Source organism: Dreissena polymorpha, chromosome 7 (assembly GCF_020536995.1).
Source record: "Dreissena polymorpha isolate Duluth1 chromosome 7, UMN_Dpol_1.0, whole genome shotgun sequence".
NCBI classification, from domain to species: Eukaryota; Metazoa; Mollusca; class Bivalvia; order Myida; family Dreissenidae; genus Dreissena; species Dreissena polymorpha.
The window spans coordinates 12,194,036-12,207,803 of NC_068361.1; the positions used below are offsets into that span (position 1 = coordinate 12,194,036).

General features: G+C 34.6%; 1 protein-coding gene across 7 annotated transcripts in view; it reads right to left on the bottom strand.

Annotated features, from left to right (window-relative positions):
* The window catches only part of LOC127837211 (MOXD1 homolog 2-like), a 172,883-nt gene that overhangs the window by 90,753 nt on the left and 68,362 nt on the right, over positions 1-13,768 (bottom strand). Inside the window, exons 2-4 of one of the 7 annotated variants that reach the window (XM_052364134.1) lie at positions 3,245-3,434; positions 973-1,105; positions 541-642 (exon numbers count right to left, since the gene is read on the bottom strand). The exons of 5 other annotated variants lie outside the window; for them this stretch is intronic. In XM_052364134.1, coding sequence (XP_052220094.1) covers positions 541-642; positions 973-1,105; positions 3,245-3,434 — 425 coding nt within the window. The remainder of the gene's footprint in view (positions 1-540; positions 643-972; positions 1,106-3,244; positions 3,435-13,768) is intronic. One more of the 7 variants, XM_052364135.1, reaches the window with a different exon arrangement.

Below are 13,768 nucleotides of genomic sequence, written 5' to 3' on the forward strand. Positions count from 1 at the left end.
CCGCGTATCGCTTTCAAAATGCGACATACGGATTTTAAATAATTGACAAAATCCGAACATTTGTGTTCAAATTATTAGAACAATTAAAGCATCTCTTTTAGACCCACTAACTTATTATGTATTTCCTCTTCATTAATTATAATATTTTAAGTAAATATAAATCACAGTATGTTGTCGAATATGCAACAGTTAACACGTACCTTCACCAGAACATCCGAAAACTACCACGTGATGCAAGACGTCAATATTGTCGATGATTGGTTCACTTGCGATCATGTGATACGTCTTGTCAACGGGAAGTTTAATGTTCATACACATGTACGTGGTCTCCTTGTCAGGAACGGCAGTCTTCGGTAGCCTGTATTCGAACTTCACCGTGTCTGTGAGAACAAAAATATCGTTATAGTTGATACTGTTATTGTTATGACGTCATCTTTATTAAGGAAAAATAGAGGTCAAAATATTCGTAAAAAATAGCTTAACAACTGTTATTCTAGAATATTTTTTTTTTTTCAGATTAAAAATTTGTAAAGCTTATACCGGCATTATGGATGGCGGGGCACACAAATTCTCCTGTGTTTTGGCAATCCACAAAGGAATTCTTTCCGACGCATTGACTGCTTCCAATCGGTTCACACACTCCTTATAAAAAATCAAAATTCAATGCCATTAATTAGCAATATCTTACATAAAATGCTGAATGGGTACAAACATTATTATACGTCACATTGTACAAACTTTATAGAAATTATAAAATAAAAAAAACTGTATATACCAGCTTGTGAAAAAATCATTTTATGAGTGTATACCAGCTGATTCAACGATATCACATATACTCATGTAATCAACAGATCAAGAGACATGTACTAATACACTAAATGCGTTGGTGCTGGTCGGTTCTGTTTGACATATCAAGAACGAATGCATTACCTTAAATAAGGAAAATCACTTGTCAACTGGTTTATACTGTACCGGGATGTGTAATCCCAGTTGTAACCTGAGGGGCCGACCCCTTCCTCCAAACGCAGTTAGGGTCTCCCAATTCTTCTCCGTTCGTCCGTCCGTCTCCGTCGGAGTCCTTCCGGCAAATTGCGGCATCCCATATCTTAAGGTAAAGAATGGTACATCAAAAGTGGTTTGATTTTCAACTACCGTAGAGCGAATTTGTAGGTACTGAAGCAGAAGAAGCATAAGTAGAGTAAGATCAAGAAGAACGATGCATATAAGTAGTAGATGTTAATATAGAAGTAGTGATGTAAACAGAACTACATGAAGTTTGTTTAATATAAGTACATGTACAATTAGTTATATAAACAGTAATAGTTGATGTCGTAGAAGTACACTAGAGTTATTTATATTTAAGGAAAAAGAAGGTGTTATAGTATACAACAAAAGAATTAATGTCAATGGTACTCGTCGGTGTAATAGTACTACAATAGAAGTAGTGATGTTAAGTATAGAAGAAGAGCATAGTTGTCGAATAGAGGTAGTGATGTTAACTGTAGTAGTAGGTGTAATAGAAGAACAATAAAAATATTGATTTTAACTGATGTATTAGATGTATTAGTAGAACAGAAGAAGAAGTGATTTAATAATAGTAGAAGGTGTAATAAAAGTTCATTAAAAGCAGTGTTGTTAACAGACGTAATTTCAATAGTAGTGCATTATAAGCAGTGAAGAAGTTGCTTTTACAGTAATAGTAGGTGAAATAGTAGTACAATGAAAGAAAATGAGTTTTCAGCATTATCAGGTGTAAAAGTAGTAAATAATTTTACATTTTTCCAAAAGAAATGGAGCCAATGCTTTGGAGAATGCGCTAATGCTAGGAGGTGGCGACAATGCAGGATGCATATGTATCAATTAGCAGTTGTATCGCAATGATATCATCACATGACGTACATTTGATAGATGCTTCTATTTGTTATATTTAATTTATTTTTCAACGTTCATAAGCAGGTCCATATATTTACAGACCATAAACACATTATATAATACCGTAAAATAAGATGTAGTTTTTTTAAATATATAAGTGATCAGCTTAATTAAAAAGTCAACAACATGAATAAAACATATTGTCCGATATACACCAAAAACTTGTAATACTTTATAAAATCAGAAATAATGTTCAGCATTATCAAAATAAATTCATCGACAGCAATAATTGTATACCGTTAGATAATTCACGAAATATATATACCAAAATACTTCTTCTTAAAACGATGAGTTGTGTCCCTTAATGCAAATGCTTAATTTACCAATAGGCCATTGTCAACGAATCTTAATTAGGCTCATATATGTTGTTTTCCGCACAATCAACTCCAAAAAAGGACGATAATTCGGTCTTTTTCCGATAACTGTTTTGTATAATACTTGGTATCTTACAAAGACGAACGTTTAAATCCATCAAGACATTTTTAGAAAACTACTTTTGCCTAATTAAAAACGCATGCGATTAAAAAAAAATGCGGAATGAGTCAAGCTTCAAAAAATGTAAGTCCTGTAAACATAATAGGCACCATAACATCAACTTTTTCACTTAAAAATAGCAATACATGTGCATTTGCGCCACCTTCGTATCTGAGCGCCACCTACTCGGCATTGGCTCCATCTTTTTTTTGAAAAATGCAACATTATATATTAGATCTGAGGGAAGACGATGTTTTTGTGCACGGATTAACTTGTATAGGTTTAAAGAAACCGTTTTATGTAATGAGCGATTTAATAAGCTGGGACTTTGCTCGTCGCACAGGCAAAAGACATCGATTTGTTTTAACGAATTCTACCATGCCACAACTTATAAAGGTCCTCACGTTTCCAAATGGGTTGTGATTGTATGTTTCTGTACATCTTTGGATGAATTTATAATTGCTGAATCGCACAACATAGGCCGACTTTTTACAATATTGCGAAATATGTTGACAAAAAATCTTTCCGTTAAATTGCAAAACATCCGGGCCTGAGCGCCACCTCGAAAGTAGCATTGGCTCATTTATTAATGTATATAAAAATAGGTGGCGCGCGTCAATAACGGACATGTGTTACCAATAGAGGAACGTGTAATAGTAATACAATAGAAGTAGAAATTGTAACAGTGAAGTAGGTGTGGTTGTAATAGTGCTCTCCTTTTTGAATGGTGGATGTGTTTTAATTATTGTGATAGTAGTTGTATTGTTGATGCTGGTTATGATGGTGGTGTTGGTGGTGACACTGATGCTGGGGTAGGCGTTGTTGGTAATAGTAGTACCTCATTATTAACTTTGAAGTCCTCTCCAAACGGATTTCTGGTGCCCGCACCCCCGGGTTTTTCATGACCGACCCCGTCCCATTTCTTACTGCTATCACAAGGGTTGGCAACGTTGTACCCGTTTGGAATGTTGTCTCTGTAGCTAGGGTAGGCGTGGACACTTGTCACACATAACGCTAAAACTGCTAACCTGAAAAGACCGGTAAAAAAAAGGTGTTGTCAAACTATTTTTAGTAAAACCTTCTGCTCGATATCCACGCGTGTTTGAATATTTAAAATACGGATATGTTATTTTTTCGCATGTATAAGTAAAGGATGAAAATATTATTGGATCAATAATAAATTCGCAAATCGCCAACGCTATTGCGAGTTTATATATTTAAGGAGACGCTTATTCCAATATATTCTATTGTAAATACCTAAATAGTGCTTCAATGGTTTGCTCAAAAGAGCATGTCAACGATTAGCTATGAGACCCCAGTTTATTTCGACCAGACAATTTGATACGTTAAACCTTGGATATACATGAAACACGAACGTAAACATTTACGGATCTTGTGTACATTACTTCGATCTTTGAAAAAAACTATTGATAGTCACGCTGCAAATGCAACGGTTTTTGGAGAAGCTTTCAATGGTATATACATTAATATTACACGTTTAAATAACGCATTAACTATCATCGTCATCTAATTATTGCAATATGTGAACAACATAGAGCGCGGGTACCTTGCCACTTCAGCATTATGAATAAGATGCGTATGTTATGGTTATTTTATAGATACTATTTTCAAAGATTATACTATGTTATCTATATCGACTTTATGTTATCTATATCGATGTGATAACAATATTTACATTCGTTTTTAAATCTATGACCTTTAATTCAAAATTGAACTAGTTAAACACCGTGAATAAGTACCTTTAAGGTTTATTTCACAATATTATTATGGGTTCAAAGTTTAATCAACATAAATATACGTTGTACGCGTATGCTGAAAAATCAAATGAGAACCAGTTCAAATATGACAGAGTAGATATAGTTAGTTTTTATTCATATTCGAACCAACTATATGGTGTTTATGAATAGATCATAGTGATTTAATGAACGGTTAGTTGTTATCCCACATAGTCAATTATACCGTAATAAACGCGCCCGGCGCAATGCAACTCACGAGATAATGCGTTCACTTCCTCCCTGTATAATATGTTCCGACCAATTAATGCGTGCGCTTATTTTGTTTTTAAAATGAAGTGAGCAATCGTCTATATCCTATATTAGTAATACATACAATTGTGCGTCTTTGTTCTGAATATTACACCCTAGAATCTCGCAGGATAAAAGGGCCGTTGTTGACATCACAGCGGATAATGGGCAATTATGATCAATTACGTTCGTGCCAGGTAACTTGTATATTAAATCATTAGCTATTATATCAAGAACAACGTCATTTATTTACGATTTACGCTCATTTGGACCTGTAAAACGGTTAAGGTTCTTTTTGTATATTTACTGATAAATTTTATCATAAGAACGGGTGCGCATTTAAGTCAAGGAGCGTTTCTGAGGATTTAAACAGTTTTTGAGTCTATGACTATATTTTTTACAAATGCAAGACAGCAAATGTCGTCTTAAATTTAGTATGCAACTATCATTAAACGTTTTTGTTCATTTAATTATCCAATAAAACCGGTAACTGATACATAAACATCCACCATTCGTGAGTCCTTTTATAACATCCTAAATACTTGTCAAGCGTGTGTTACTTTATGATTGGTCCTTTGTGCAGCACGTGGCCTGTGTGTATTTCAATCAATTTCACTGATATGTCTCAAAGTATACCTACGGACGCGAATAAAAATGTAATTTGAGAATTTATATGCATAGACTATATAAAAATACCAGCGTGAACTAGATATATAATTCAATATATTGAATATTTATTTCAATGGATTTAAAATGTCGAAATTTGTGTAACCAATGTAAAACTTTTGAAAGAATACATTTTAATGTCACAATATCATGTTTTTCTGATCTCAAATAAAAGCAACAACTACTATATACACAGCTTTAAAGGGGTCGTCCAACAGATTTGGGCATGTATTGAAGCATGTCATTAAATGCATATATTGATATATTTAAACATTTGACCTAAAAATCTCCAGTAAAAAAACAAGAAAACAATTAAAAAAAGAAAAAAGTAACCCTGAACAGGGCTCGAACCACTGACCCCTGGAGTCCTGGAGTACCAAGTCTCCCGCCTAGACCACTCGACCATCTATGCTCATGCTTAGAGCGGATGTATTTTTTACCTATATAAGCAATTTATAATTTTCCATTAGCTGGAGTTAAGATATAAGCTACATAGTTTCACGCAGCACTGTTGACTATCGCATCGTTGTGTTGTTAATATGACTCTTCATTTGCAAAAATACACATATACTGGGGTCATATGGTGATTGATTGTTCACTTTTTGATAAAAGCAACAAACTTGGCACAATGGTAGATTTAAGTATTTTATTCAATTTTAGCTATGGACCCATCTCCAATTTTCAAGATGGCCGCCGTTTTCAAGATGGCCACCAAGATGGCCGCCAAAATTTAGGAAATTACATGTTACTGCCATATTTGATTAAAATATTCTTTTTTTGGCATTGAAATTAGCTGTTTTATGTTATTAATTAATTAAAATATGTTTCTACATGCAAACAATGAATTAAATATTGCATATAAGTCAAAATGGCTTTCAAAATGGCCGCCTAAAGTACCAAAAATAGGATTTTCCTACTCAAAACTATAATTTCAATACTCATTGAACGTATGTTATGTAAGCAAGTGTTTTCCTTTTTTTGTATTTACAGATACCTTCATTTGTATAATATTCTCAACATATTGTGTCCTTAAATAAAGAAATAACTGTATTCAAGGAGTTCACACTTTCAGACCTTAAAGCTGCCTTAAAATCTAACCGCGGTCACATCCTCCACCACATATGGTGCTTGTATTCAGTGGAATTGTTCACTTTTTGATAAAAGCAACACACTTTGCTAATTAGTAGTTTAAAGTATTTAAGACAAAATAGGCTATGGACCCAATTCATATTTTTCAAAATGGCCGCCAACCTATCAAAACAAGGAGAAAATATTGATCTGCTGATTTTTTGTTGCGATCTTTTACAAATCAAAAAAAAATATTACAATATTTTTTATAAATATTTTGTTAATTTTGTACTTTTTGTAAGGTCAAATGCCATTTTTTTTTTGGGGGGGGGGGGGAAGTAAATAAATCCATAAAGCAGATTCTTATGGTCCGAGAGCCCACTGGTGCTTATTGACTGTTTTGAGGCCAAGAATTTGTGTGTATATTTGAAAAGAGAATTTTATATCCTTCCAGAAAACCCATTTCTGAAGTGTCACAGCCGTGCATATCTATGATTTGCTTGGGTAAAATCACTCAAAATCGAAAGTTTTCCTTCTGATTTCTGGAATAATTAAATAAATAGACATTTTCAGTCATTGGAATTTACCCAGGGTTTCAGTTTTGGGGCATTCAATAGGTATCAGAAACCTTTCTGATAATTCAGTTTAAAAAAATCCATGTATTTTTTTTATGTTAAAAACCACCAAATTTCGCATTTTATTTTTGCAAATTTGCCCATTTTTCAAATTTTAATTCTGCGAATTGTTTAACCAAGTTAACAATTTCCAACATATTTGTCTAATCAGTGTTTTAAAAACACACATATAGCCTGCTTGTTTCATTCCAACAACGACTTTTTTTATCAACATCTATTAGTGATTTTGGTTGGATATGAATCACACACAAAACTGCTGATTTGTGGAATAATTTGATTTAATTAGATTTATAAGACATGTGATCTTTATAATAATCAAATATTGTTCGCATATATACAATTACATATAAGATCACTCTTAACAAACAATGCAAATAAGATCACTCTTAACAAACAATGAAATGACCGCAGTGTTATTATAGGTCAAAACCACTATTTGTTACAGTTTATGTAGGTTAAAAACCACTAAATATTAACTATTTTAGCTGTTTAAGTCGTCCATTTTTCAGGTTTTCGTTCCTCGAATTTTTACTCAACTGAAATAATTTTTAAAATAGTAGTCTAACTATTGAATTAAAAACACACAAAAGGGTCTCCTGATTTAATTTTAAAAAACATGAACATTTTTTAACGACGACTTTTAGTGAGATTTCAGGAACAATATACGAAATCAAACACAAAACTGCTGATTTCTGGAATAATTTCATATTGTTAGATTTATAACACATGTGATTACGATAATAATAAAAACTGTTCGTCTTTGTACATATGAATATAACATAGCTCAAAATAAAACATTCCAATAAGTACAGTGTACATGTAGGTTTTAATCCACTAACTTTGTTTTTACATTTTCTTACTTTTTGAGTCATTTCACCTGATTTATTAGTGCGGTTTTAATACAACAATTGCAAATGTCGATATCTATCTGCTTACATTAAAAATGATCCAACATTAAAAAGGGCCACATCCATAAGCTGAAGAATGGGAAGGCGCCCGGCGACGATGGAGTGTGCCTTGAGATGCTGAAAGCAGAAACACAGTAACACCGCAGCTTCTTTGCCAGATTCTTCAAAAGATTTGGGACAGTGAAGAAGCGCCAAGCGAATGGACGACCGGCACCATCGTCAAACTGCCCAAGAAAGGAGACCTGGGGAACTGTAACAACTGGCGAGGCATCACTTTACTATCTCTCACCAGTAAGATCTTTAGCCGCATCCTCCAACGCATCTCAACAGCAGTGGACGGTATTCTTCGCCAGGAACAGGCAGGCTTCGGGAAAGGCAAGTCCTGCATCGACCACATCTTTGTCCTGAGGCAGATCCTTGAACAGTCCCATGAATGGAATGGATCCCTCTACGTGGTTTTTGTGGACTTTGAGAAGGCCTTCGACAGCCTACATTGAGACTCCCTCTTGAAAATTATGTGACATTATGGCATCCCTCAGAAACTTGTCAACGTCATCAGGTCCCTGTACAAAAACTTTGAGTGCAGAGTCGTCCACAACAACCAGCTCACTGAACCATTCAAGGTGAAAACTGGAGTGAAGCAAGGATGTATCCTCTTGCCTCTCCTCTTTTCAGTGGCAATTGACTGGATCATGCGCCGCACCACAGAGGGAAGGAGGCAAGGAATACAGTGGACGCTGAAATCGCTGCTAGATGACCTGGACTACGCCGACGATATCGGTCTACTTGCTAGCAGGAACCAGGACATCCAGCATTAGACACAACAGTTGACACTGTCAGCAAGCACCATAGGTCTCAGGGTCAACATTGGAAAGACTCAGGTCATGAGGAAGAACACCGGAGTGGGCGACCCAATTACCATCAATGGCCAGCCTCTGATTTTTGACGAGTTCATTTACCTGGGCAGCAAGGTCGCCACAGATGGAGACTGTGCAAGGGAGATAAACACGAGAATCAGCAAAGCCAACCAAGCCTTCGCAATGCTGAAGCCCATCTGGAGGACCACAAGCTTTAGCATGCACACCAAGCTCCGCACCTTCAAGAGCAACGTACTAAGCGTCCTTCTATATTGGTCTGAGTGTGCTGGAAGACCACTGCTACCATCGAGCGCAAACTTGAAGTCTTCCAGAACAAGTGCCTACGACGGATTATAAAAGTCTTCTGGCCAAACATGATCACGACCATGGAACTGCGCAGAAGAGCTGGCGCAAACAGCATCGCTGGGGACCATCGCTTTGAGCAGATGGGGATGGCTAGGCCATGTCTGCAGAATGCCACCCGACTCGCTACCCAGGGTGGCACTGAGATGGACCCCACAGGGGAAAAGAAACCGTGGACGACCGAAAGAGACGTGGCGCTGAACCGTTGAGCGAGAGCTAAAGAACAGAGGCCTCACTCTGCAGACAGCACCCGCAACAGCAACTGACAGACCAAAGTGGCGCTCCCTTGCCGTCGCCTCAAGCACCAGACGGCGCAGAGAGGATTGAATAAAATAATGATATCAGAAAGGTTTCTGATACCTATTTAATACCCCAAAACTGAAACCCTGGCCAAAATCCCGTGACCGAAAATGTCTTTTTATTTAATTATTCCAGAAATCAGAGGGAAAACTTTCGATTTTGAGTTATTTTACTCAAAAAACATAGATATGCAAGGCTGTGACACTTATCAAATGGGTTTTCTGGAAGGATATAAAATTCTCTTTTCAAATATACACACATTCTTGGTCTCAAAACTTGCAATAAACACCAGTGGGCTCTCGGACCATGATAATCTGCTTTATGGATTTATTTATTATTAAAGTAAATGAATATTTCTACCGTACAATAATTACAAAATTAACAAAATACTCATTATAAATGTTTTTCTTGCAAAGATTTTTGATGTCAGCATAATTAGTAATAAAGTAATGTAATATTTTATTTGATTTGTAAAATATCGCAACAAAAAATCAGCACCTCGATATTTTCTCCTTATTTTAATAAGTTGGCGGCCATTTTAAAAATTGCGGCCATTTTGAAAATGGCGGCCATTTTGAAAAATATGAATTGGGTCCAAAGCCTATTTTGTCGTAAATACTTTAAACTACCAATGAGCAAAGTGAGTTGCTTTTATCAAAAAGTGAACAGTTAAACTGAATACAAGCACCATATGTAGTGGAGGATGTGACCGCGGTTAGATTTTAAGGCAGCTGAAAGGTCTGGAAGTGTGAACTCGTTGAATGCAGTTATTTCTTTATTTATGGACACAATATGTTGAGAATATTATACAGATTAGGGTATCTGTAAATACAAAAAAGAACAACACTTGCTAATATAACATACGTTCAATGAATATTGAAATTATAGATTGGAGTAGGAAAATCCTATTTTTGGTACTTTAGGCGGCCATTTTGAAAGCAACTTTGACTTATATGCTATATTTAATTCATTTTTTTCATGTAGAAACATACTTTAATTAATTTATAACATAAAACAGCTAATTCCAATGCCAAAAAAAGAATATTTTAATCAAATATGGCAGTAACATGTAATTTCCTAAATTTTGGCGGCCATATTGGCGTCCATCTTGAAAATGGCGGCCATCTTGAAAATTGGAGATGTGTCCATAGCCAAAATTGAATAAAATACTTAAATCTACAAATGTGCCAAGTTTGTTGCTTTTATCAAAAAGTGAACAATTTCACTGAATAGAAGCACCATATGATCCCGCTAATAGGCTTAAATGTATATCAGAGGCAAATCAGTTGTAACTATCGTATTTTTAAAACTCATATTTGTAAATCGAACGTTGGTGAAATGTTTCAACATTGTTATTTTTGGTTTGCATGAAACACGAGTATATCTCTCTTATATGGGATTTCAGCGCACAGGAAACCTCTCGGACTCTCGGATACATTATGCATTTGCAGGGACCATGCATCTGATTTGCCAGAAAGACGACGCAAAAAGCAGAGGAAGTTGAAAGGATCAGGCGTATCAAAGCCCTCTGGCCACGCCAGAGGGTGTCAACCCAGGCACTAACACCACAAGTGCGACGAAACGAATCGTTTGCCTACCAGAAGACTTAAAATTCAACTACAGGAACGTGATTAATAAACTGTACCTGAGCAGTTTGAGCAATGTAACATTGAACATGCATATATTATATATTTCTCTTATCTCGCTATATATGTATATGTTTATATATATATATATATATATATATATATATATATATATATATATATATATATATATATATATATATATATATATATATATATATATATATATATATATATATATACTAAATTTTAAAGGGCGTACCGACGTCAATATAATAGGAATGCGTGAAGTTTCCCGTCATACTTATAGAACTAGTAATTGATCTCAAATAAGGACCCCAAACACATGTTGAGTTAACTAATTAAAAAACGTATAATTAAAACCAAGAAAAGAACAATATTTTTTATACAAGATTTTTTTCCATTGTTCGAAAATCGGAGCAGGAGTTACAAAAATATATGCAACTGGGCCTGATAAACTTAACATTTATGTCTTAGCCTTAAAGCTGATTATTGTTACTGGTTACCTTAATAATAAATGCAACTAAGGAACAAGAGCTGTCACCATAGGATGACATATGCCCCCTATAAACGCTTTGATAGAAGTTATGAGCATGTTTCCTAAATGCGGACCCTAAGTTCAAGGTCAAGGTCACAGGGGTCAAAATTTTCCTGCGGATGGAAAGGCCTTGTCCATATACACATGCATACCAAATATGAAGATTATATCTCAAGGGACATAGAAGTTATGAGCATTTTTTGAAAATAAACGCAGCTTTCGAACGTAAACGCGGACGCTTAGTTCAAGGTCAAGGTCACAGGGGTCAAAATTTGTGTGCGTATGGAAAGGCCTTGTCCATATACACGTGCATAACAAATATGAATGTTATATCTCAAGGGACATATAAGTTATGAGCATTTGTCGAAACCTCAACGCAGAATGTGAAACCTAAACGCGGACCCTAAGTTCAAGGTCAACATCAAAGGGGTCGAATTTGTGTGCGTATGGAAAGTCCTTGTCCATATACACATGCATACCAAATATGAAGGTTATATCTCAAGAGACATAGAAGTTATGAGCATTTTTCAAACAGTATTATTTAGGATCGTATTTCTTATAACTAGAGCTTCTTTGTTGATTTGCATACATTACAAATTACTAATCTATCACAAGAAATGGGTAAATATAAAATGTACTTCTATTTTGTTTTTCTTAAATCAGTGTAACATCAGCATATAGATATGAAATGATATTCGTCTTCTAAATCAGCGGCATTACTACATAAACAATAACGTGCATTTCGTGGAATGTTGTCCTGGGCAGAGACTCTTATTCTAACCAAAAAATAACGCAGACGTCAAGGAAGTAAGTCAAATAGTCTTCATATTTAAAAGAGGTTTTAAAAGCCTTACGCATATTTAATACAGGACTGCTTTTCAGTTTACCAAACCACGATTGTCTAAAATTGTCAACAAGTCTACATTTGAAGTCTCTAACAAAACTATTTATTTGCACAACATTTGGATTTTCAAATACATAACCAAATCCATAATTATATGAAGTTTTTTTTTACATGTGTGACCCAATTTGTAAAACCTGTAAACGTAAAGGGTCAAATGTTGTGCATTAATGCACTCGTGATCAAACAAATCATCGATCTTAACACAGCTATTTACACGGAAACTAGGATTTGTTTTGTAAACACGTTTCAGAGAATAACGGGTCAGCAACACTGCGGATGGTTTCAGTAAAGCTATTTAACACGTCATTAATTGACGTTCTACTTGAACAATCAATATTGTCTACAATAGAATTAATACAGGTGGCATATTTAACATCGGTGTAAGACTTATACTCAAACGATGCGTTATTACATAATAATGAAAACTGTAATGGGGTGTGATCACTAAATACGTTAAAAGCATGCATGGTAAAATACTGAAATACTTGCTAAGCTGAATTAATTTGCCAATAAATAATCGATGACAGAAGTAGCATTATTTGAACAAAAAGTTAGCTTATAGCTTTTCCCAACTCTACCATAAACAATACACAGACATGTGAATTAACATAAATCTAGTTTTTTTACTCCATGATTTATCAATGAACTATCTACTGAGGCCCTAACCCAGGCATTGTCTGGGTAGTAATCTACATCATCATTAACATAGAAAAGTTACACTAAAAACTTCAAAAAAGCAGTGGAGGAATTATCATGTATATTAATAACAAGGTTAAAGATTATGTCCAATTCATTAAGAGTACCAGTGATTGTAAACAATGGATACAGATAGATGGTAAATGGTTTAAATTAGATCATGATGTATGTTTATGTTTAGTTTATAATGCACCACAATGTAGTGGACGACAGTACCTTGTTGATCAAAGTGTTTTAATTTGAATTTTAGATGACCTACTGCACTTAATGTGTATAATGAATCATGTGAATTCTTTATATGTCGTGATTTTAAGAGTTGGTGAGAAACCAGATTTTGTTTTAAATGAAAATGTTCATGTTTGCCTAGAAAATTTGTTGCCAGATGATTATAATCAAGATGTTTATTTGCCAAGATGTAATTTAGATAAATCTATAAATGAATATGCTATGTTACTACTGGATTTTTGTAAAATGACAGGGTTAAGAATAGTGAATGGCAGACTTGGGTCAGATAGCAATATTGGAAAACACACATTTGTATGTACACAAGGTTGTCGTACTATTGATTTTGTTTTCTGTAAAAGTAATATGTTCCCATATATTGAAACATGTGAAATTTTAGAACTAAATATTTTATCAGATCATTGTGCTGTAACTTTTATAAAAGTAAAGTTTTGCTTGATTTTATTGCTGATGATAAAACTTCAAATAATGCATTTGAAAATGGTGATAAACAATTACCATATTTGTATAAATGGGAGGATGAAAAGAAAAA